Source organism: Cyprinus carpio, chromosome B25, assembly GCF_018340385.1.
Source record: "Cyprinus carpio isolate SPL01 chromosome B25, ASM1834038v1, whole genome shotgun sequence".
NCBI lineage: Eukaryota > Metazoa > Chordata > Actinopteri > Cypriniformes > Cyprinidae > Cyprinus > Cyprinus carpio.
In genome coordinates, this window is record NC_056621.1 from 6,035,166 (window position 1) to 6,062,861 (window position 27,696).

At 32.0% G+C, this 27,696-nt stretch overlaps 2 protein-coding genes across 2 annotated transcripts; one reads left to right on the top strand and one right to left on the bottom strand.

Annotated features, from left to right (window-relative positions):
- Positions 1–2,692: 2,692 nt before the first annotated feature.
- Positions 2,693–17,025, bottom strand: LOC109051052 (DCC-interacting protein 13-beta). Its single transcript, XM_042752623.1, is given in 21 exon segments — positions 2,693–3,594; positions 4,997–5,044; positions 5,123–5,275; positions 5,344–5,380; positions 5,465–5,639; positions 6,808–6,863; positions 7,033–7,182; positions 7,294–7,388; positions 8,214–8,270; positions 8,405–8,447; positions 10,478–10,666; positions 10,753–10,905; positions 10,981–11,063; positions 12,496–12,642; positions 12,740–12,798; positions 12,892–12,933; positions 13,748–13,835; positions 14,201–14,231; positions 14,295–14,386; positions 15,799–15,897; positions 16,869–17,025. Coding segments are annotated over 21 exon segments (2,085 nt in total). The 5' UTR covers position 17,025; the 3' UTR covers positions 2,693–3,462.
- Positions 17,026–19,329: 2,304 nt separating this feature from the next.
- On the top strand, positions 19,330–27,319 carry LOC109051325 (overexpressed in colon carcinoma 1 protein homolog). The gene is made up of 5 exons (XM_019068878.2): positions 19,330–19,473; positions 23,123–23,147; positions 23,870–23,905; positions 24,023–24,102; positions 26,902–27,319. The coding sequence occupies exons 1-5, from the start codon at positions 19,431–19,433 to the stop codon at positions 26,904–26,906; spliced, it is 189 nt and encodes a 62-aa protein (XP_018924423.1). The 5' UTR covers positions 19,330–19,430; the 3' UTR covers positions 26,907–27,319.
- Positions 27,320–27,696: the final 377 nt, after the last annotated feature.

The following is a 27,696-nucleotide window of genomic DNA, read 5'->3' on the forward strand; positions in this document are numbered from 1 at the left end:
AGTGATGTTACAACAGTCAAAAATGAATCATAGGCTTCATTCACGTTATCTACATACACATTTCCCCAGTCTTGTTTCATTAAATCCTCTTTGAATATATTGATGTTTTCTTGGGTTCTGTGTCGGGTCATTGTGTATATTTAGTTGACTTTCCTGGTCCTAATGTAGCCATGTATGTTTGCAAAAACTGGCAGATGGTCACTGACGTCATTTATTATTAGACCACTTTCAACTTTATAGTCAATGACGTTGGTAAATATGTTATCAATTAATGTAGCACTATTTATTGTAATTCTGGTTGGTCATATAGCAGTACTTTGTTCATATAGCAGTACGTTTAAATAGAAAAAAGTGTGCAATACACTACTTTTGAATTTAATATTGAACTTTGTGCAAAACAATGTTTTTAAATAGGGTTTTCCCAGTTTTTTGATATATACACTAAACATTTTTTATTAAGCATTTTGTTGTATTTTAACATCAAAAATATTTTTATTTTGTATTTACTCCTGTTTCTATTGTAACGTTTTTAAAACTGTAACAGTTTATTAGCATTTATTTATTTATTTATTAGCATTATCTGCAACAATACCTGGAAAACAGTACATGACAACTATAAAGTCATACCCTTTTGCTTGAAACCACAGGCTTACTGTGCAAAACATTACAGATTTATCACGTTCAGCCCATCCATACTGAAGAGCATCTTAATTCATTCAGACGTCTATTGAAAATCTATTGCCATTTTTTTTGTGGCAAATTAAACCAGCCATCCCACGAAAATATCTCTTTATTATTGCTGTCATATGCACAGTGTGCAAGACAAGGGGCTGCTGTAAAACTAACCAGATGGTGCAGTCTTTAGAAAACCTGGCTAAATAAATACTGTATTGTTGCCAACAAAGTCATCACAAATACAGCTTGTTCTCCAGCAGAGATCCACACAAGCCAAGTGTCCCCGCAGGAAGTTCAGACGCCTCCAAACGGTCCATATCCTACACTTCTGTAGTATTTTATGTTTCCTTGAATGAAGAGTTCTTGTACCAGAACAGTTACAGGAACTTAGTATGACATGATCATTTTATTCACTAGTGAACAAGTATGTCAATTTAATCAGTCGTGTTTTAATAGTAGTTCAAATGATAAATAGAGGCTGTTTCACAATTTGAAAATCTTTTTTTGTACTTTCAAGGGCATTAAAAACGTTTTTTGGTACGTTTAATGACTGTCTATGCTTGTGGTGACCAAACTGGTGGACAAAGGCTATCAGCCCCATCTGGAGGACTTCCTGTTGCGGATCAACCTCAAGAACTACTACTAAGACTGTTGATTGTCATGTGTGTGAATTTGAGCCCTCCGGACCTCCTGCTTCAGTATGTATGTAATCACAATGTGTTTGACTGACAAACTCAAAGCCTCACATTTTGCGCCGTACTGATGCTGTTCATCATTTCCTGTGGTGTAAAATAAACCATTTGATTTTAAGATTCCAGTTTCACGACTCGTAAAGGAAGTTAGAAATGGTCACAAAGCTTTATTAGAGTTGTACATTCTGAACAGAGCTGAAGCTAACATTAATAACTGCTGCACATCCATTCACGTTCATGAATGTTTTTATTTTTCGTCATGCTAAAGCTCATCGCAGGTTACACTTCAGATGGTTACTGAGTCATATTAGAGTTAGAGAAACACTTCAGGATCAATTTGAGTTGCTCCAGCACAATAAATGTAAACAGTTCAATGTCATTCACTTGCAGATTCACAAACCACTTGCAGGAACTTGATTTCAACACGGTCAGAACCGTCAGGTCAAACAAATGATGACAGACAAATGAGTGTTTAATAAAGATCCATCTGCTCAGACCAAACGACACTGATCAGACAGGAAATACTGAGGGGTTTTTCCCTTCAGCGCCAAAAACAAAAAACAGGTATGAAAAATGATTTACTTTTGTTACCAGATTCACCCTGAGATTAATTTTTCCACAGAATGAATGTTAAAATATATGCAGTTGTTTTTCCATCTACAGGATGGGTCTGAATTTTCTTTTTCAGTTAATGTTTTCACTGTATTTTGTACACTATCTAATGTAAACAGACAACAGGAAGTAAACGCATGCTAGTGGTTTTAAAAGCAATCTAAATATCATGTTTTTAAAAAAATATTAAAACCAAAACTGTAGAGAAGTGTAATTTTGTTTTGCATTCTGCTGAATCCCAATCTGCACACTAGCACATCTAGCAAGTCGAAAAATTGCACCTTTTTTAATCAATATCTGCATGTAAGCATAAGCATCTAACGGAATTAGCTTTTTAAGTTACCTTAAAGGAACAATTTGTCTGTAAAAATGAAAATTAGCTGAAAATATGCTCTCCCTCGGGCAATCGAAGATGTAGATCAGGTTGTTTCTTCGTCAGAAAAGATTTGGAGAAATCTAGCATTACATCAGTTGCTCACCATCCTCTGCAGTGAATGGGTGCCGTCAGAACGAGAAAGACATCACAATAAACCACACCACTCCAGTCCAGTCCATCAATTAACATCTTGTGAAGTGAAAAACTGCATGTTTATAACAAAATAATAATGCTTCCTTATTTTGACGGCACCCATTCACTGCAGAGTATCCACTGGTGAGCAAGTGATGTAATGCTGCATTTCTCCAAATCTGTTCTGATGAAGAAACAAACTCATCTTCATCTTCGATTGCCTGAGGGAGAGTATATTTTCAGCTAATTTTCATTTTTGGGTGAATTATTAATTAACGTTTATACTGAAGTATATAGTTGCTAGTATGCAAATTGGGATTCATACTAGTTTTGCAAAACTAATTAAAAGCATGGTAGCTTAATGGAATGTAAATGATTATGAAAATCAGCATTTAAAGTCAGATGCAACAGGAAGTAAGAAAGTGCAAATAAATGTTCAGGTTTCATGGTTGTTTGCTTATGTAGAAACAACTACTAAGAAATCTGTTTGTAGCTGAAACAGCTTCTGACATTAGGAAACATTTTTAACAGTAATCAAGTTAAAAATGACAATCGATGCAAATAAAAGACTTTTCTTAAAGTGACAGTATACCCAAAAATGAGAACTCTGAGTTGCTTTTTTCCACACAGAGAAACTGAAAAATTAATTTACACTGCTGAACTCCAAAACGTACCATTAACGTATAATAAAATTGGTTTATAGTACTCGAGCACTTGCATGAGGACCAAACCAAATCTCAAGCCGTTATTCATTTTTGGGTGAATTATTTCTTTAGCTTGTAAACTCGTGTCTGATGGATTAAAACAAGCCTTTAACCTTCATCAAAAGCATGTCAAACTTGGTAAGTGCTAAACGAATGAGCGATGTTCATTCAATCACCTGAGGCCTTTCCTTCATTAGTCTGTCTGGAGATGTGAGGGGAGGACAGGAGAACAGCAGCAGGAAACATGTGTGTGTGTGTGTGTTTGTTGAGATCAGGCCTCGGACTCTTGCTCGTCTGGTCCGGCTGCTTCCGCTTCGTCTCCCGTCTCACTCTCCAGCAGCAAAAACTTGCCGTCGTTCGTCAGGGGCATCGACTTCATCAGCTGCACCAGAGCTTCAGGGTCCTGATCAACAGATGGACAACAGCTGAGGTTAAAGTCAAGGAAATCACGAAAAAACAAAAAAGATTTATCAGTGCATGCTGTCATAAAAATATTTGCAACCTATGAATAAAATGTAGCAAGTACACTTTGGAAATGACTTTTGAATGCAAGTGTAATAATCTTCTAAGCTTATGCTTCCATATATTTATGTAACAATATATGTAATATGTGACCCTGGAGCACAAAACCAGTCATAAGTAGCACTGGGATATTTGTAGCAATAGCCAATAATTGATTTCGTTTTATGCCAAAAATTAATATTAATACATTTAATAAAATAGATTATATCAATATATTCTTATTTGAATGAAGAACATGTATAAATTATATTGCAGTAATATAACATGAACTATTGATAAATCTAAATATTAATAGATTTAATATACTGATATATTCTTTTTAAAAAACAAGCACATATAAATTATAATATATTTAAGCACTATTGATAAAAAATAATATTAAATAAAGAATATTCATATATGTATTAATATTTTGTAATCCTTTTTTTTTTTACATTTTATTATTTCTTTCATTAAATATATATCTGTTGATAAAAATGGATATTAATGCATTAAATATAGTACACGAACATTCCTAAATATGTTTTTATATTTTTATTTTTAAAATATATATATTTATTATTTAATGTGGTATTAATATGGTATTTCAAAGAATACCATGGTAAACATTCTGGTTATCTTTTGTTAGTGTTTGTTTTCACAGTGATATTTTACAAAAACAAAAATAAATATAATAAAATGAAATTATTTTTCATAAAAAATATATTGTTATTAATAATAAAATGTATTTTAATCATTTTGCATATATATATATATATATATATATATATATATATATATATATATATATATATATATATATATATATATATATAATGGTTAGTTTCATTCCTGGATTCTGATTGGTCAGCAGCTGTGTTTTATTCATGATACAGCACAGCTATGACCGCTTCACCTAACCGTTCTGTGTATCACTGAGCAACACCCTTAGCAACATAAGCAATCAATAATATAGCATCAAAACAAAAATGAAAATAGTTTGATTTATTATGTATTTCGGCAGAATTAACGGTTGTCATTTATTTAATGGTGTATGAGTGACCCCTGCTGGCGTTATGTTGCATCTTTCATGTAAGATGATGTACAGGTCTGGGGGCGGGGCTAGTGCGTTAACTGCATTCAAATATTGTGTTATTTTTTCATAACTAATTAAGTGAACACGTTAAACAGACAGACATAATATACGCACACATATAGCAGCACAATAACGGACATTAAATCGGTGTGAATTATGTTTGGAACGGTATATTGTAATCTCTGGACTTCAGATATTGTGGTTTTACCTTCTTTGCCTCGGAGATCTCCTTCCCCAGGTTTATTGTGTAACAAATCTGAGGAGAAACAGCAAAAAGTCATGCGTTACTCTGATAATAAATGTAAGCGTTATGGTTCATGGTCTGCAGACGGACCTTCTCTCCTTCAGTGTTGCTCTCAAACACGAACACGCTGAAGGAGGGCTGATCCTCGCCTCCGTCGCTCCAGTCGCTCCCCTGCAGGACGAAGCCCATCAGCCTGCTGTTCTCTTGATGGGCGGCAAACTGAGTCACGTCCTTCAGCTGGAACTGACAAACACACACAACTGAGATGCTTCTGCTGTCCATGTCTGGCTTATTAATACATCAACACTTACGCTGATTTTGGTGACCTGTGTCTGTGGATCGATCAATCTGTTGACAGACACAAAAACCGCTTTGAGCATCCTGTACGAATGTAAATATGAGTCTAGCTCAGAGGTGAGACGGCAGACGCACCTGATGCAGCTGCTGGTGACCATCAGGTGGGATTCGGTGGTTTTGAAGATGTTGTGAATTGCACGAGCGGCGAGAACCTGCCTCATGGCTTCATAGATCACGTCCTGTGTGTGACCGGCCCGAACGGCCATCGAACCCAAGAACCGCACGGCAAACACCTGCTGCAGGAGCGAATCTGGGATATTTTACAGAAAATAAAAATCAAGTTACCTTTTACAAAAAGAAAAGCCTATTTTAGGAACCTAATGTTTAATAATGACATTTAATAAGCTCATTATCATACTGTGTTATATATATATATATATATATATATATATATATATATACATATACATACATACACACACACACACACACATATTAGTTGTCAAACAATTAACCAAAATAAAAGAAAATTTTTTGTTTGCATAATGTATGTGTGTTCTGTGTATATTTATTATGCATATATAAATATACACACACATTATATATTTTGACAATATTTACATATATATATTATATACTATATATATATACATATTATATATATATATATATATACACACACACACACACCAAAATATATTTATATTAATGTAAAGGCATGTAATATTAATAAAACATTAATATATTTGACATAATATTCTAATATATTTTTTAAGATTTTAAATAAATTATAAATATACAGTGTGTGTATATATATATATATATTTTTATTTTAATGTATTTTTCTAAAATATTCTTTATTTTTTATTAGTCACTAGTTTTTACTTTAGTATTTCTATTTTTTAAATTTTTTTTTTTTTTTTAATTATTTATATATTATTTTTTATTTTTTTTTAGTAGTTATTTTTAATAAAGTAATTTTTATATATTTTTTAAATTTTGAATATTGCTACTGTTACTCAATGCTCATATTATTTTTAATTATTTTAAAAAAAAATTGTAAATATATTTTAAAAACATCTATATAAAACATGTAATATTAAAAAAGTATTTATATAAAATATAATACGTAATCATTTTATTTACCAAACTTCACTGAAACCATGGATCAATTAATAGATAGACAGATGCCATAATGTAACAGTAAAAAAACAGACAATGTATAAAAACATATATATAAATATATATAAATGTATAATATAAATGAAAAATAAACCACTTAATAATTAATTTATAATTAATTAAATTAACTGATAATAAAATAATTTATACATATATTTTAATAGTAAATTATATATATACTATATTTAGCCTTTATTTGATTTAAAATCATAATAAGGTACTAATCCTACATTATTAGCAGTATTTTCATGGTACACATATAAAGTAGTCCTCTAGTTGAAATGGGCTCGTCTCACCGTGTGTGTCTGAAGCGCCGTCATCTTCCTCCGTCTCACCGAAGGGGTTTGTGCGTCTGACAGAAAACAAGCAGTTAAAACTGAGCAGACACAGTAAAACTATAAACACACTGTAAAACACACAAACACAGCCCATAAAATGATAAATCTACATAAACAATTTACAAAAGGGCAAACTGTTAGTCAGAAACTCTCCATGTGTTCAGCTGGTTTTTGACCTCTGACCTCGCTCCAGCTCGGTTCTGGTCCAGGAACTCAGACGCGGGCAGCACAATGTCAAACTGGATTGGTGTTCCTGGGACGATCAGATCTTCAGGCTCCAGGGTCGTCGGGGGTTTCTGAGGCTCTCTAGAGGTCACAGCTCCTGGTTTCGCTCTACAGATGAGGAAAAACAGGACTTTAAATCAAATAATTTAGAAAGATCTATTAAAAGATTTGAATAAGCTATGAGTGCACGAGTGTTTAGTCTTGATGAAATGTTAGTACCGGTCGGGGTTGGGAGAACCCTCCGCTCTCTTCTCAAAGCTGGTGATGGGCGTCACAGCCTGGAGGGCCGTCTGATGCAACCTGATCGCCACAGCCTGAAAACACACACACACACACACACACACACACACACACACACGCACACAGATTCACTCAGTGCTCACATTAGGTGTCTGATACAGACAAAAATTTATTGAAATAAATATAATAAAGTATAATAAATAAAAAAGTTTAATTTTTAATAGTTAAAATTGTTTTGCCATTAATTTAATTTTTTTTATAATTATTTTATTATTTGAAAGTTTATATACCATGCAGTTGCTAGGATGTTGTGATTCACTAACAGTATAAATTTAAATATAAATTTTAAATGTGTGTGTGTGTGTGTGTGTGGTATATATATAAAATATAGGAATTATATTTTATAAAATATCAAAATATACATATATAAAATGTACCATATAAAAATTAAATGGTATTTAATATATGTATATATATATATATTTATTTGGTCTATAAACATAATATACAGATGCACAATTCACACATTATTAAAAAAAAATTGTATATAAAAATAATGTGTGTGTGTACTATATAAAATGTATGTGTGTGTGTGTGTGTGTGTGTATGTGTGTTTGTGTGTGTGTGTATGTGTGTGTGTGTGAGAGAGAGAGAGAGAAACAATAATATTTTTAATTGTAATATTTTGTTTACATATTTTTAACCTTCATTTAATTAAAAATTAATTATTAAATTCTAAATTATTAGTAGCATCCTAACAACTGGAAGGTATTCAAATTATTTTTTGGATTATAAAATCTATATTGCTAGCATATTTGTTTACCAAGGTATAATTGCTATAATCTGGTTAGGCACCTGAAAGCACTCTTTAAGACAGACAGACAGACAGAAAGACATACCTCAGGATTGTCAGTTAGATAAATTTGTCTGGAAATGTTGTTGAGGGTGCAGATCCACTGTGGAGAAAGATAAAAGAAGTGTACAGAAAGAATGGACATTTATAATGCAAGTAGTATTAAACGATCTCTAATGAAGAGAGTTGTTTTAAGAGTGTATTCTGTAAAACATCTTTACTGAAGCGTGTAAATACCTCTTCATATTCCTTCTTACTCTCAGCCTGAAGAATCAGAGACCTGGAAACAGAGAGAGAGAGAGAGAGAGAGAGAGAGAGATGGCTGCTGTTTGTTATCTCAGGAACATGTCAGTGTGAACGGCAGGAGTCATGATCAGATCTTCTTCCATTAACACAGCAGACAGGAGCGAGATCATTAAGCCCTGTTTAATCATTCAGCAGGAAACTGACTTTGAAGGAGGATCAGAGGAACGAGGAGAGAGTAAGAGCTGTTACTTCAGCACTATCAGACATATTTCTGGATATATTTAACATAACGTCTGGATTTAAAGTTTATGTTGTAGTTTTGTATTATGTATCGAGTCAGATATAACCTGCAGTTATATGAGTGAGTGAATTGAAAGTCAAAATCGAATGACTTTATTCTAATGATATAGTGATGTTAACTGACATTTATGCATTTGGGAGATACTTGTTCAGTAATTATGTTTATGTTATATATGTCTTTATCCAAAGAATCTGGATCTCCATATTTCATTCTGATACTTTCCTTGAAATTTATTCAGGTTTAATTTGGAGAAACAATGCCTTTAATTAATTAATAAAAAAAATAAAATAAAAAAAAAGATTTTATTCTCAAAATACAGTTAATTCTTGCCATTTTATTTAATTTTATTTCACAAAATGCAACAAATCTAGTCGTCTTATCACATATTATATATTATATGTTTATATTTTATTTTTGTTTGTTTTTATTTAATGTATTTGCTTTATTATTACTTAATTTTGTTATGCGTTTTTTTTTTTTGGTCAGAGGTTTGGGGATTGTAACCTCTCAAAAAGCTTGCTGCAGTTGCTAAAAACGCAGAAAATCGAACCTGATCCGAATTTTTTATGACGGATGAAAGTTTTGGAGGCAGTGTGTAAACGTGATTAACAATGTGAGGTCGTATTTATTTTTTAATGTGCAAAGATTTCGGACTTAGTGTGCAATGACCTTTACTGTTTACTAATGTGAGTAACAATAATTACTATAATTTGATATTTACGTTTTTATTAGTCATAATACATATATCTTAACATGTAAAATATCTATATATCTAATATAATATTTATATTAGAAATATATGAAAATAGATTAAAATAATAAAGTTAGAATTTTTTTTTACTTAAAGGCACAAATTTTCGTAATAAAATATCCAAAACATAATATCCGCATATCCACATAGTTGATATTGTGTCATAAAGAGGTTTATTTAATGATTTAGTGTTTATAAGGGTTTACTTTTTTTGAGGGTGGTTTTTGTGGGTTTAGTATGATGTAAGTCATAATGTTCTTTGACAATAGAAATGTTCTTTGCTTGCTTTCTCTGTATAATTTATTGCCGTTTAAATAACTGTGGAAGGTGCAGGTAATAATAAAACAAATTACCCCATACTTGAACATCCTCCTTCACAGCATCATCAAGCTTTGCTTTTGTTATTGTTTTGAAAATGCGACTTCTAGCAGCGAAAACTTACATATTGTGCCTTTAATTTTTAATTATTATAATTAATATAGAAACAAAAAAATTCCACACACTATGACAGCTTGCAAAAAATATCTCCCTGACATTTTATTAAAAGCAAAATTTGATCAGAAAAATGTATGAAACTTTTAATTAATTTTTTTTTCATTAAATTAAACTTAAAATTTGTTTTTATTATTTCGTAATATGTATGTAGTATATATAGTCTGAAATATAGTTTTTAAAAAAGTTATTTTTTTATTTTGTAATATGTTTTTTGTATAAGTTAATTTTATATATATATATTATATATATTGTATTTGAAGTCTTTTATTTGCAACATTGGAATTTAAAATATATTTGTGTAATCTTATTTAAATATATAGTTTAATTATTACACAATTATACATATCAATATTTTATAATATGTTTGAAGTGTTTTTTATTTTTTTATATAAATATATCTTGTTTGATATCCTTAAATGTTGATGCAGTTAAACTTTATGAGCTGACACATAAAGAACACACACACACACACACAGACACACACACACACACACACACACACACACAGTCTCCGTACGTTTTGCCGTTGGGTGAAGTGATCTGGAAGCAGTAGCGGCGGTCCTCACACTCGATGGCCATGACAGAACTGTTGTCCAGATCCAGGACCATCCCACCAGCCACCGCGCCCCGCGGCTGACACATCAGATTACCGCCCTGCGTGAAGAAGAACAATCGGTCCCACGCCGTCGTCACCAGACCCGTCTTACTGCAGGACACAGAGACCTCAGCATGTTAAACTAGACACATCACGGCCTGCCTTCATCAAAACCACAGACATACACTGATCCGTACTTCCTGATGTTGAGGTAACCGGCTTTCTGGATGAGGGCGCGATTCACGGGGACCTGATCGTGATCCGGCATGTAGACAGTGTCATCCACGGACAGGAGCTCTCTCTGAGACGAACGCATGACCTCTGCTTCCACCTCTAACTGAGACTCAATACTGTCCCACAGACAGACACAGCAGTCAATCACAGCCAATCAATGACCAACCACAGAAATCAGTCCGCTCCTTTACCTCTGATTCATGCTAGATATTTTGATTTTTTATCTTTACATATTCTTAGATTAGAGATCTGTGCATTTTTTTAGGAAATTTATCTGTGAAAACCAAACAGGACATTGGATTATTCGGCTATATTGAGAATAAAGCACACAAATAACACTTAGTTTGAAGCAAAAAGTCATGAGGTGCTGCACACATAAGTGCATGTTGCTAAGAAACACAAACTTGAATGATTTATTGCTTTTAAAAAGCAGCTGCAACAATATAATAAAAAGACATAACTGAAGAAAAATAAATAACTGAATTCATATTTATATTACTAATGTCTAAAAGATGCCAAGCACATAAAATCACATTTTTTTAATTATCTTAATATGTAATATAAATATTCTAATACTTTTATTTAAAAAATTGTCTACTTGGAATTTAATACATCAAAAGCACACCAATGTGTTAAAAATAACTAATATTATTAAAATAAATAGCAATATTAATCTAAAAAGCAAACATAATACTGTATTTTATTTTTTTTAAATAAAGTGTAATATAAATAATACAATAACTTATTTTTCAAAATAAAATAATTATTAAATTTGTCTACTTGGTATTTAATTTGATGTTCCAGAAATAACCTAATTCATATTTATAAAAGATCCTAATTCATATTTATAAAAAATATTCATATTAATCTAAAAAATACCAAGCAAAGAAAAAAAGCGTTTTTGAAATATGAAATTTTAATAAGCAATATAAATAATATTCTATTTTTTGTATTAACTGTACATGTTCATTTGACTTTTTTATTTTTGCAAAAATTTGTCTACTTAGAATTTAATATCATGAATAACTGAATTTTAAATACCAATATAAATCTTAAGACAAAATTGTGCTTTTGAATTTGTAGTGAAGTGTAATAAATAATATTAGTGTAATATAAATAATATTTTTAAATAATACTATTATATATTAAAAAAAATAATAATTGTAATATGGTGTTCCAAAAATAACTAAATATTAAAATAAGTATTAACAATAATCTAAAAACACAATGAACAAAATTATAATTTTGAAATTATTTTTATATATATATATATATATATATATATATATATATATATATATATATATATATATATATATATATATATATATATATATATAATTTTATTATTAGAAATACAACCATTTGTTTTAAATATTTTCAACTTGGAATTTAATATAATTAAAAAGCCAACAATATTCAAGAAATAACTGGATTAATATTAATACTGACATAAAAGCAAATAATATAAAAATATTTCTTTAAAAAAAAATTAATTTGTCTACTTTAATTTACATGGCTGTTAAAAATTTTACAAAATATTTTTTGATATATATCATGAAGTATATTGTTATTGATCAACGTTTTTGAGAATATGAACTATTTCTTCATACAGCCCAGCACTAGACTACATGTATTAATTAATGTGTGCTCCCAAGATTCAACAGCTTTCACGTGTAGCTGATGGATGAAAGAGCTGGTCAGACCTGAGCGTGTGTGTATCCCAGCATAGGCTCCAGCATGGCCACTCTCTTCCTGTACTGCAGTGCATTCAGAGCACAATAATACTGCATCGCGGCCTGATGCTGCTTCCTGCGGCAATACGCCACCTCTCTCACCACCTCGGCTTTTATCTGTCCACACACACACATTTAACTGCTCCATACTGGATCCTAATTAACGTCTTTCATGTAACAGATCAGCCAGCAGATTCATCATATCAATATTTACCTTCTCATTCTCTCTCTTTTTAGGTAAACGACTATATTTCACCATGGCAGCTTCATGCTCTGAAGAGACAGAGAGACAGAAAAAGTGGATTTCATTTAGCACTGAAATATTTTTGTTTCCTCCATTATTAAGAGACATGATTAACCTCATACCATCACTGGCGATGCCGAATATCTCCTTCAGCGTGCTGATCTCTGAAAACAAACACATCACAGCTCTTTAAAACCTGCTTGACTTTATTCTGAGATCTGATTACCTGACACTGGGATCAAGGGATCATATAACAGGATATTCACTTTTGAAAAACATAAAAATACAAATAAAAGGCCTTAAAAGAAAAAAGATAGGTACAAGAGTCTTAAAGGTACAGTAACACAAGCATTTAAACAGAGATTGTGAGAAACGCTCACGAAATTATAAACACTGACTGAGATTTTAGTCATTTGAGGAATATAAAAATTAAAGGTACAGTAACAATATATCAAAATATTAATATTCATTTAATAGATACCAACATATTAATATTAATCTTCAGAAAAAAACAGCATTACTGTTTAAATAAGTGATATGAATAATACAACAATTTTATTATAATTTTTTGTCTTAGAATTCAATGATCAAAGACATCAATGTTCAATAAAATTAATTATAAAGTAGCAATGACAATCAATATTAATATTAATCAAAAAAACAAGCAGACAAAATATATTTACAATAATATAAATATTATAATTTTAAGTTTTTTATTAAAACATCATTTATCATTTGTCTGCTTTTAATATTAATCAAAAAAACAAGCAGACAAAATATATTTACAATAGTCACGCCTCCACTGAATTAACATTCACATGAAAAAAATTCACATTATTTTAAAAAGACAAGCAAATTAAATAGTACGAAAGAAACACTGATCGAGATGGTATGAGTAAACTTTTTTTTTATTGCATAAATAAAGTAATAATAAAGTTTAAAAAATAAAGAACACAATCTTTAAAGTGAGTGTTGTACCTGTCAGGTCCTTCTCTCTGAACTGCACCATGGGAAACACCATCTTGTCTGCAATCTGAGACGCCAGTTCAACGTGCAGAGAGTTCAGCTAGAGGGATAATATTAATATTGTAATAATTATGTCATTTAAATATTTGTAAGCTATTAGTGTGCTGTGTGTGGACTATACAAGAAAATGAAATCGTCACACTGTGAATTTTTGCTGCTTTGATCTGAAATTCTGCAGTTGAAGGTTATGTGATCTTGCTGAAGGTCATATGATCAGGTGATCTTGGCAAACATCAAACAACCTGCACGAGAGAACCAACCCAGAACACCTGCCACACGACTGATGGCCCTGCACGCTCTCTCTCTCTCACACACACACAAAAAAAAAAAAAAAAAAAAAAAATAAACACACACACACACACACACACACACACACACACACACACACTGCAGGTGTCTTCTCACCTCTTCCACGCTTTTGTGGAAGTGCTGTATTCTGCACCAAAAAAGCATCAGGTCAGATTGATCAGTAACACCTCTGATACTCAGACATACCCACAACTCATCATGACTGCTAATGCACCTGCTTACCTGTTTCTCATAGTCCAAGAGCTGCTTAGAAAGCTGCTCTGTCGCCAGAGCCATTTCATTCTGCAGAAAATCAGAGTCTTACACTAACACAAACAGATCTGAAATCTGAAAATATACACTGCGGGAACTTTGTGTGCAATTAAAGTTCAACTTAAAATAAATAATTATTTATTTACATTATTTATTCATTTATATTTGTCGAACAGAAAATGATTAAATGACATCTGAACATAAATGTGAACCCAAAAATCTAAATATACAGATATAAATCTATCAAATGTATTAATATATAATCTATGTGCACAACTATTTACAATTTACATTAAGGTATTTAGAATTATAAATATCAATTCAGATTACGGCTTAAACGTTTTAATATTTAGGATTAATAACTATATATTCAGATTTGCATCTATATATTGATAGTTTATATTTACACAGTCACAGTTATATATATATATATATATATATATATGTATATATATATATATATATATATATATATATATATATATATATATATATATATATTTTATATTGATATAACTATATTCACAAATTTACATTTTTATATTGAGTTATAACTACATATGCACAAAAGTGCATATTCAGGTTTTCTATTTAAGATTTAGATTTATAACTACATATTCAAATGTATAATATTTACATTTATTATATTCAGAATTATCTTAATATCCAGAAATAAACATATAGTAAGCATATAATATTTCAGTGAATATCCAGAATTTAAACATTTATTATTTTTTTTTATATTTTTTTAGGTGTATATTTCATATTTGAATGTATATATTTATGTTTTAATTTTTTATATTATATTTAGAATTATAACTTAATATCCAGAATTTAAACATATATTTAAGATTTACATTTATATATTCCAAGAAAAAATTATATAAGATATAATAAGATTTAATATAATTAGTTTGATATTATATATTCAGATATATGCATATATATAAAAGACTATTCTGATTTGCATTTGCAGAGTTATTACTTTTTATTTTTAAATAAATATTCAAATTTATAGTTAAATATTTAGAATTATAACTTCGTGTTCAGGATTTTAAAATACATATTTAGATTTCATATAATTATTTCCTGTGTATTTAAACTTAAAGTCACAGTTTATTAATTTAACATTCATAATGTGCCATATATTATTATGTACTGTATGACAGAATATTGAGTTGAAAATAATGTAGGGCGGGACCTGAGTTCGTCCTTAAGATTTGATTGGATAGTAAATGTCATGCTATGATACTATTGGTTATTATTTTCCACACCCCTGTGGCCTTGCTGACATCATCAGAAAACAAAACGTGTTTCATCTGTGAAAAAAAGTTTGCTAAAAGATTGCTAAACAAACTTTTATCTTTAAAATAACATGAACTGATGATTCATGCACAACAAACTGAACATTTATTTAAAAATACAGTCAGCTGAAGTCGTACCTGTGCTCCAAACACTCTTTGCATAGACTGGAGCAGCTGGTTTGTGTAGTTAGTGAGCGTGCCTGCATCCTCTTCAAACACACTGAGCAAGGACCGCGTCTGCAAACACAGGATGCATACAATTCTCCTTATTCACACAGTGTCAAATGAGCTAAATGAACCCAATAAGCATTTGTGAGCATGAAGCATTCAGGGCGTATCAACAGGTGTGTTCTGTCAGGGATCAGGACAGACTTTTGGGTGTGTTTCCAATGCAAACAAAAAGCGAGCGATGGGGCGGACACCATCTGTGGCTTCATAATCTCCAGCACAGACCATTATGGGGTGTGACTCCAACTTATAGAGTAAATCATTACTTCACTGACAATATCTCAAGTATGTGGGAGAGGCTTCACGCCTTTGAACTGCTATAAAATAACATGCAAATTAGGCCTAATTATGTCTTTTGCACAGGCAGTAATAATGAAAACCTGTTGTGTCAGTTGCTAATCTGATGCAGAATATCATTTGGTGTTGTTTCTGATCTGACGGTTTTGATTTGATACTCATATTTGATACTAATATTGTATTAGGATCAGACTTGTGTGGGTTGGACCACTTGAAACAACATCTCACTCCTCCCATACAGGCCCCTTCATTTACAACAACACTGCTAGCAACACATTTACAACTTTAAAACGTCAAAACTGAAAATAAGACGCGCTTTTGTATGCGTCAGATGCACGTATGTTTGTCGCGCGCCTCTTATGTTTAAAAACATATGATTAACATACGTGCAGGATGCGTCTCGTCTATGGCGCTTGCTTGTGTGAGAATAAAAGGCTTTAAAAATGAACCATACATGCAAATATATGGACTTTACGAGCTGAGGCGATTCTCCGCGTAACAGTGCACTTAAATTTAATCTAAAACTATGTTTTGTTTTGATTAGCTGGCACATAAACGCTGCGACCAGCGACATACGCGAGTCTAGACAACCGCATCATCTGCTTTGCGACGCTAAACACACAAAGCTAAAACAGCTGTGAATACTAAAGCATTGAACAAAGGTCAAGCAAACGGATTTTTACCTGCGGACTGTCTTGCAAGGCCTCCTCGAGTAATAATTTGTGGTGTACGGCCGGCATCTTTCGCGTCGGTGAAGGTGGGAACGGAATACAGAGATGAGGACTACATTTCCCAGCATGCTGCTGCTCGGAAACGATCCGGAACTGCTTTGGTTGCATGCTGGGAAATGAAGTCCTATTTTAGTGGAATCGAATCTGCTGCAAAAATTACACATAAATATAGCGCCATAAATAGTAATTTAAAAAGTATTTTTGTCACGGGTAACTCAAATCATATGTAATATCTCAAAGGGGAAGATAAAGTGTTTTTTTTCTTCCCTTTTGAGTCGGAAAGCTTGCTAATGTCTATCCAACAGTACCCTCTGCTGGACTACACTGGTATATCGTCTCCCATTCAAAATTTGAAGGTTAATTCGTACTGTCTATGAGATAGACTGATTTAATTTATCTTACATCTTAAATATTTTTATATTAAGCACTGAGCACTCGTGATCCCAGCCCTTGAAACTCAGAAACCAACACCTGTGTGTCCTCCGTTTGTCATCGACCCAAACGATATCTAACTAGATTTCTGAAGCAGAGATAGACTGACAGACAGACAGATAAACAGGCAGATGAAAGGATTTGAACAGGCCTTACTTTCTTCAGAGTCCTTGTGTTGATGTTGGTGGGTGTCTCTATTGAGTTTCTCTTCAGGGCTGAGCGGTTTTATGGATAAAACAGAGATGTATTTCAGCAGAGAATGACTGATGTTTATTACCCAGAAATAAAAGAGTGCTTGTGTGTGGGGACGGTTGTTTTTGGCATGACACTTGATGACTTTCTGTGTCAAAATGTCATTTTTTTCAGGGTTTCTGTAGTATTTTTTTCTGTAGGTTTTATGAGCTGGACACACAATCTTACACTTAAACACTGCGGTGCTTTTCAGTGGAAGCTGAAACTCTACCGCCTTTAATATTTATTTGTCATTTTGTATTTTGCATTATTTCTAATATAATTAAAAAAAATCGTTTGACAACATAGTTAGCATTGTCACCATATGAAACTGCTTGACACAAAAACATCATCAAATATTTAATAATTTGTATCCATTTTATTAATAAAGGTTTTATCATTTCTTTTAGTTTTTACTGTTTTTATTTGTCCTGTTTGGTTAAATATTTTCACATTCTGACCTATGAATATTTATTTGAATGTAAATTACATTAAATATTATTACATCTCTACAATACTGTATTGCATTTCTGTTCATTTTTATTCATTTAATGTGTTTATTTTAATTATTTTCTATTGGTTATTCGTTTTAATATGTAATAATAAATATGTTTTTTATAAAATATTTACTAATTTGTATCCATTTTATTAATAGACGTTTTACTATATCTTGCTTGGTTTTTACTGTTTTTTTTATTTGTCCGATTTTATTAATGAAAAATAATTTCAAGTTCGAACCTGCAAAGGTATTTTTTGTTTAAAAATACTTTTTCTTGATATGTTTTTTTTTTTTTTTTTTTTTTGTATTTTTTTATTGATGAATAATTAATATTTTTCTTGATATATAATTCTAAATATACTTAGGCTTTTTGATTCATTGCATTACATTTTTATTCAGTGTATTTTTTAATTATTAAGTTTTATTCATCTTAATCATAAATATATTATTAATATTTCTCGCTTTTTAAACTGGTTTTATTTGTTCAGTCTTTGTAATGTTCTGAAATGTGAATATATTTACTGAATTGATTTTGTTTTAATAATTATACATGTAAATTATTTATATTAAATATAATTACGTCACTTTTTATTTTGCATGCTTGCATTTTACATTTTGTATTAGTCCTATTTTATTTAGTTAAAATATAGTTTTATAATTATTTATATGTAAATAATAACTGCATATTCTTTATATTAAATATTTTTATTAAATATTCATATATTTACTATTTTTTTAATAAATCATTAATTTAAATTGTACACTAATTTGTAATTTTTAAACATTATTTACATTATACATATATTATTTACTTCCTGCTTTTAACTGTTTTTATAAGTCCTATTTTATTTAGTTAGTTAAAATATTCCAACCTCTGAAGACCTTTTAATAATTTGTATGTAAATTACACATGCAAACTCTTTATATTAAATACTTATTAAAATTCCGACCTGCATGTGAATATATTTAATTGCTTATTGTTTATTTAATTTTTAACAGTTAATAAATTGAAATTGTACATTAATTGGTAAACTATACATTATAAAAGTCAATCACTGACGCTTTTTTATTTATCCTATTTTATGTGTTTAGTTAAAATATTTGTACATTCTGACCTGTCAGGAGATCCTGCATGTACAGTAAATCCGAAAGCTGGCCAGACCCCTCCCCCTCCCCTCTCTGTTTCCACGGCAACCCTGTCAGGGTGGAGGAGAGAGCGATTCACGTGAGGCTCGAGCATCCCTCTCTCTCTCTCTCTCTCTCTCTCTCTCTCGACTGATAGAGGTTGCGTTTGAGGAGAGCCGTCCTTCTCTCACTCGTCCTTCTCCTCTAAAGCAGGCGTTCATGCCAACATGGGATGTGGGAATTCCTCCGCCACCAGCACTACAGCAGGAGGTGAGCGTGTTTAAGCCACTTACGCGCACAGCTTTTACCAATGGACGTGTCAGCTTGTGCATTCGCGCTGTCCGAGGTTTGATTTAGCGCGCCGTTTGTATTTAGACACTTGAATAAGCGCGTGTAGGAGCTTGATAAAGTCAAGCAGTACTCGGTGGAGGGATGCGGAGGAATGTGGCGTTAGTCAGACACAGGTGAAGGATCCGACGCTGAATACATCAGTCATGGAGATTCCGTCCCTCACGAGGTCTAATATGTATTCAGGTCAGATCTCTGCTTATAGACTCAACGAAGAGAGCGTGCGTGAGCGCGATGGAAAGAAAAATGAGACAAATCACAAATGAGATCGCTTAAGCATCTAAACTGTTCTCCTATACGGCTGTGAGAGGCACTTTCGTTTCTCAAGGCTCTGATAATCTAACATTTTCTTCACTAGAGGTTAAGAAAAGGGTGCTCGGATTCGACCAAGACACAAAAGAGTCAATGAGGTCAAAAGTCAGAGATCTTTGTTTCGCTTCATGTTACAGCTTTGTACTCTTACTGTAGCCTATATACATTTTAAAAGAATCAAGGTTCTTTTTTGGAATCTGTGGTTCCAGGAAAGAACTTCTAACATCCATGGAACCTTTCCATTCCACAGAGGGCTCTTTATAGTGGAAGAGGGTTCTTTAGATTAATATAACGTTTTTCACATTAAGATAAAAAATGGTTCTTTTAAGAACTGTTCATTGAAAGGGTCTTTGAGGAACCCAAAATGGTTATTTTACTGCGTATTAACGGTGTGGAACCAAAATGTTCTTCATAGTAGAAAAAGGTTCTTTAGATTGTTTAACTGTTCTATACACTAATAAACATACGGTTGTTTTAAGAACTTTTCACTGTAAGGTTCTTTGAGGAACCCAAAGTGCTTCTTTGCTGTGAAAACCCTGGAATAATGTCAGCTGATTCATTTGTGACGGTTTTTATTTCTCCATTTCAGGAGAAACAATATACTTAACTGAGACATACCTGAGAACACCATGATGTGTCCTGAGCTGTAGAAGAGCAATATCTGAGCACTAAATGTAAATGTCTTCACAAGCCTGGATGTAGAAAATGGCATGTGAGAACTGCTGGAGATGATTCAGCCATCACCTCTGAGGAAGCCAGCCAACGAATTTAAAATGTGCAGAGAATTTTAAAAAGTGCATTCCATTTTATAATGCTTCACGGGGAATCTCATTCAAATGCAGACTGGATGCAGGAAAAGAGCCAAACACAAAAATAGAATTAGCGTTCCGTGTCCCAAAAGAGAAAGAAAATGATGAATGATTGACAAGCAAGGCATCAAAGTGGTGACAACCATCACTAAACTCCTAAACAGAGAGACTGGAGCCTCAAAAAGGGAATTTATTGCTTAGACGATGCTCTTCTAGAACTCAGGAGATTTGCTGAAAAAGTCATAAATGAGTTTGGATAAATCGTTTGTTCTTGAAAGAATTTGATGAGAAATGTTTGAGTTCATAATGAGATCTTTTCATTGCAAATTAGCCTATGTTTTTGGGGAATCTTTTTCTCAGGGAGAAACATCTGAGAAACTACTAAACAGAGGGACTGGAAATGTTTTAAAGAAATTTTCTTGCTTAGATGATGCTCTTCTAGAGCTCAGGAGACGTCAACTTTGTTATGGTTCCCCCAACATAAAACATAGAACCAGTCATAAATGAGTCTATAAAATGAGTTTGGATAAAGCATTCACATTTGGAAGATGTTTGGGTTCATACTGAGATCTTTTGAATGCAGCAGAAACATCTGAAAAACAGGAGAATTAATCAAAAACTAACTGCATCTCATTGCTATCCACAAAGTTCTTTCTACTTCTACTTTTTTATTAGCATCTATGCTGCATGAAGAACCTTTGACATCCATGGAATCTTTCCATTCCACAAAAGGTTCTTTTGATTTTTAAAATGTTCTAAGAACAAACTAAGAAAAATGGTTCTTCTATGGCATCATTGCAAAAACCCACTTTTGGAATCTTGGAACCAAAAAAGGAAAAATGTTCTTATGAACCTCTGTTTGGGGCCATATATTTTAAGAGTGAGAAGCTTGAGATATTGAAGAGATCTCATTTGTGATCTTTCTTTCATGAACTGTCATGAAAAACACAAGACTGTGTCCTGCCTCTGAGGAGTAACATGTCAAGATACGTTTCTTGACCCCAATCAAACTGACCTGGTTTTTGAGCTCGGTTTCTTGAGGACAAAAAAACACTCAGAGAAAACCTTCAGTGCAAAGGTTTTTAGCGTTAGTCTACCATAGATGGACGTTTTTGTATAATGACTGAATCCTCCAAAACAAAGAGTCTAAACGCACTTAAATAAGTCAAAATCATCTGTCGATTCTGTCAAGCGATGGCTCTAGGCATTGAGACTTTAATAAAGACTGTGTGTGAGAGAAAAGCCCGATCTCTTTGAGAGTAACTGCTGGGGTGAATTAAGAGTCACTGCACAAATGAGCGTTTGTAATTGAACCACAGACTGAATAAAACTACTGGAAACATCATTCTTGTGACCTCTAAAATCAATGCAGTCATAGAAAAAGTTGAATTTGATTCACTAAGAAGTCTGAAGAGACTCTGAAGTGGCCAAATTCTACAATTTTTTCTTGTACTAAAAAAGTATTTAAATACGTTTTTACATTTTTTAAATGTTTAATTATTATAGTATTATTAAACTAAAAAAGAAAACTAAATGTTACATATATATATATATATATATATATATATATATATATATATATATATATATAGTATTATTACAATAATGTACCATATATACTGTGTATGTGTGTGTATATGTTAAATTTTTAATATAATTGAAATATAATTTTTTTTAAATATTTTTTTATTTAATTACATATTATATAGGCCTACATATAAATATATAAATCATGTTGTCCTACAAATAAAAACTAAACAAGAGGACAGGCACACAGAATTACTGCATGTTTTCACAGTGGTTTGGATGTAAAAATTGGCAAAAATGGCTTTTAAAGATCGGTTGGACACCAGACAATTAAGCATCATCTGTGTGATGTTCAGCTCTTACTGATTGCTGATGATGTCCACCACTGATTGACAGCAGGGCTTGTGTGATGAGTGCAGTAACACTGAAGAGAAGCTGAAGGTGAAGAGGCCTTCAACGGCCCTCCAGTTTAATGAGGACACACACATTTTACAGAAATAAAAAATATATATTTATTAGTATAATGTTTAATTAAAATATATATACATGATATAATTATATGATATTATATGATAATAATTATTAGAATAATAAATGTAATGTTAATATATTTTATTATATGAAATAAAAATATTTTATTCATTTCATACAATAATGTATATATTTTTGAATTTTATATATTAAAATTCTATTAAGGAAAACGTATATTAATTTATTATTTTTATGTAATAAATGGCTGATAATCAGTGTAGCACTATGTTTTACTCATAAATAAATAATATTACCAAATAAAATGGGTTACGCACTAATAGTATTAATATTGATTTCACACATAAATACTTTACATTATTAATAAAAAATGTTAAATGTTCTTAAATTAAATGTTAATTAAATAATTAAATGTTCTTTTCTGTTTTTTACAGTTCCAGCAGAAGCTGCCAAGGATGTGTGAGTAATTTAATTTACGACATATCCAAACATACCATATTCATGAATCTGAGCCACAGAATTAATGTTGCGACCGCTACCGTCCCTCACTGACCCGAGAAAAATAAATAAAGGCATACAGCACTGAATTCATTAGTACAACTGACAACAGCTCAACACAGCATACATGCACCGAAATACACACGCAGACTAAATCCTGGGGGAGAATCAATCGGCCTGTTTCAGCGAACCGTACAGCAGCTTTTGTGGTGCACATGGGCCCCTGAGGGTCCAAACACATGCTAACCAATCAGCAATCATTTCCCATCCCCCCCAACGCCTGACACCTCACCGTTTACCGTCAAAGACACCAGACGGCATCCGTCCCATCCGTGGAAAAACGCCTGAGTGTGTTTAGACAGCAGATTTCTGTTATGACATCAGCATGTGACTTCTGTTTGACGTGGTTTAGCATTTAAAGTCTATAAAAAGTCACAGAGGAGCTAAATAAATGCTCGCCGCGTGCGATATTGGGAATGGCATATTTGATGCAAGTGAAAATGAATAATCGTTCAACCAACAAAACGTTTAAGGAAAGATGTGTTTTCACTGGACAAAAACAGTGAATGTGAAATTCCCATCAAATGTACAGTTATCTTTTTGATATATCTTTTTATATAAATTGATATCTGACAGATGTGTCAACCACATAGATGGTCTTCATCTTTATTCTCTTGATGCAGGACAGAAGAACCTTCGCCGGATGATGAGAAACGAAGGTTAGATGGTCTACTGCAATCATGACAAGCCATGCAAGACCTCTGCTAGTAATGAAAACATCACTATGAGACTGAGTCCGGGTAGTGATAATGAATGTGTGACTGTGTGCTCTGCAGGAACTATGGAGGAGTGTATGTGGGTCTTCCTGCTGATCTGACCTCAGTAGCTGCCAGCCAATCAAAATCCACACGTAAAGGTGAGGAGCACATTCAAAGAAAGAGTTTTTGAGATTGATAAAAGCAGAAGAACAGTAACAGCAGGATATTTCGCTTTGCTTTTTTTGTCTAGGTCAAATCTAAGTCATATGTTTCATATAAAAAAGCAAAGTATGCTTCCTGACTAAGTGACCGAACCAAACATATGCTTCTGTTGTCATTATGACAAAGCTGCTTGTTTTCCAGCTGCTTTATATACACAAAAATGTGATCAAATCAATAGATTGAAATGAACCACAATTCATTTTGTGATTCCAGACGTCTGTGTATTCTTCAATGAATGCTTATTTTTCTATACCAATGTATTATATACAAATTATAATATATATATTAAAAAAGAAATATGATTTCAGTTCAGTACATTCTTTTTATACATTATACGTAAAAATAATATATTTTTAACTTTCATAAAAGTGTGTTCTTTAAGAAAATATATGTAATTTAGTGTGTGTATATAAAATTTTACAATTTAAAATATAAATATATAAATATATATATATATATATATATATATATATATATATATATATATATCTATATATATATAGTTTATTTTTTTGTTTAGCACTAAAATAAAAGTAATAAAAATTAAAGCAGACTATATTATATACATTATACATTAATTAAAGACATAATTTAATAAAATAATATATAATAGAAGGCATATTAATATATAACATACTTTACTATAACTTAAGTGTGTGTTTTCTTCAATAAATAATAATAACAAATATATATCATTTTTTATTATATTATTTCATGTATATTCTAATTTTACATATTTTTTTTTAAAGCATTTTAGGTTATTTTAATATAACTTTAATAATTTTCAGTTTCAGTCCCCTGGTTGAGATGAATCCCCCTCACTAAGTGAATAGTTGGTTGTTAGACTAATCAACTACACAACCATCGTGACCCATCTCTAACAAAACAAATAGCCTACCATATGAAAACAGTCCATGCTTTATATTTCCAGACTTCTGAAGCCTTTGTCTGATGAATAGACAGCAATTTAAACAGTAATTTAAACTGAGAAGACATTTGTTTCTCTATTATGTGTCTGGCATTCTGTAGCTGTATACATTAACAGACAACAGGATATAAAATACTAATGTATGTAAATTACCTTAAAGGTTATAATGCATGTTTAAAAAAAGAAAAAAAGCGCATGATGAAAGACCTCACGACAACACAGTCGTGATGAAGGGCTATAATGGCTGGACTGATTACCCATAATAACCCTGTGTATGAGGAAGCAGCGTGCGGGAGGAACAGATTGCGGTATTACATTTAGATTACACAGAACAACATTACCACACGGCTCCAGAGGGACTTTCGAACTGGATCAAATCACACGTCTCGTTACTCTACTGCTAAACAACACGTTTACACTGTATGTGGAGAACAGACTCTCAACGTGTCTGTAAACTCAAATCAGAGAGATATTCGGTGTTATTAACTTAACAGCAGCATGTGTGGCATACTGTCCATTATCAAATATGCTATCCATCCCTCAGTATGCAAACGAGAACATGTGAAAATGACTTGTAATTCCTAATTTGCACACTTTTGGACATAGTTTGGATGTAACGTTAAACATTATAAGGAAAAGTTCACCCAAACATGCTGAAATTTGAAAAGTTTTTGTCTACATAATATATGTGTAACTGTGTATATTTCTTATGTATATATAAATACACACACATACAGCATATATTTTGAAAATATTTGCATGTATATATTTATATTCATAAAATTTATATTATATATAAACATACTTAATATATAAACATAACATATTTTTCTTAAATGTATACAAGCATGTGTGTGTATTTATATATACTTAATAAATATGCACTGTACATATATACTATGTAAACAAAAACTTTTATTTTGGATGCGATTAATCGTGATTAATCATTTGACAGCACTAGTTTAAATTTTAAAAAGCCTTGGTGATGGATTTGTTTCTTATAAACACGCAGCTTTTCACTTCACGAGACATTAATTCATTGACTGGAGTTGTAAGGATTACTTCATCACTGGATTATTGTGATGTTTTTATCAGCTGTTTGGACTCTCATTCTGACGGCACCCATTCACTGCAGAGGATCAACTGATCCATCTGTTCCAGTGAACTACTGGGTGAACTATTCCTTTAAATCTATTAGTCTATAGATTTATCACTGACCTCATGAATTTCAGCAAGTGCTGTCTAGTCATTATCTTAAAAATAGATTTTTATTTTAATCCATTTTTGTGAAACGTTATCTAAAGTTATCTGTCATTTACTCGCCCTCACATCAAAGAATGAAAGCCTTACAAGTTTGGAAGAATTTTAGGATGAGTAAACGATGAAAGAATTTCTATTTTCAGCTGAACTACTATATCCCTTTAACAATGAATGCTTTCAGATCTTTTATCATATTTGTAACTGAATCAGTTATTTTCTGTTGCAGTCAACAGATGCTATAGATGTTGTCTGTAGATATCAAGATAAAATAACTCAGAATATTCCTGAATGTCAGTTTGTTTTCAATGCTTTTGTGACCAGCAGGTGTCTGTCAACGCCTGTCAGAGTTTGATAAGAGTCCCAACTGCTCTTCATGACCCATCACCTTCTCTTTAATAACTTGTTTAAAGCTTTCCAGAGAAGACAGATCGCACACTTTAATGCATGAGTTTTCTAATTAGCAGCATCTGTTGAAGCTCAAACCAAATTTAATCGTCAGATCACTCAACTCGTGATGCAAACTAACAGCTTTTTTCTTCTTCTCCAGACTGAAAGCAGATCAGATGAAATGACAACGCTAAAGAACCCAAGCTCTGCAGTTGCTGATTTACAACAGATATTCAGACGATAATCGAGGATGGAGCTGCTTTTGGAAGCGAATCCAGAACGGGTCGGCACTTCGGAATGACATCACCGTGACATCATACCGGCTGGCTTACAGAAGGGTTCTGTTCGGAACACTGAGCATTATTGTGACTATGAATGTAGACTCTGTTGCCATGGTGACCATCGACCCCCCTGACCTCTCCGTCCGCCAGGAGGACATCCTGGTATTTCGGAGTCACCATGGCAGGGCATTTCCTGAGTCTGGAGACCCATCAGATCTGATCAACTGTACTGTGTCTCATAACTGCAATAACTGACTCTACTGAACCTATTCTTTCAGGGGTTTTTTTTTTTTATTTTTTTTGTATAAAAATAACAATTTAGTCAAGATGTTTAGCACTAACATGACTAGAGCTGTTGATATGACTACTAATTAATATATAGACTGTAGTTTTCTTATACACTTTGATAGTCACCTCACTATTACAGTTAACATATTAATAGCATTTACTAATGGAAGAGTTCTGTTTATTCTATTTCAGGTTATTGACCTGTGATTGTACCATTAACATTTTTAGTGACTAATGTGAATTCTGTATATGACATTAAATATATGAGATTTTATGAAATGGAGTCAGTGTCTACATCTGGAAAAACTGTGAATTTGCATCTAGATTTTTTAAAATAAAAGTGCCAGGATGAACCAAAAAGTAGATTGTCATGTATGTTAAAGGTT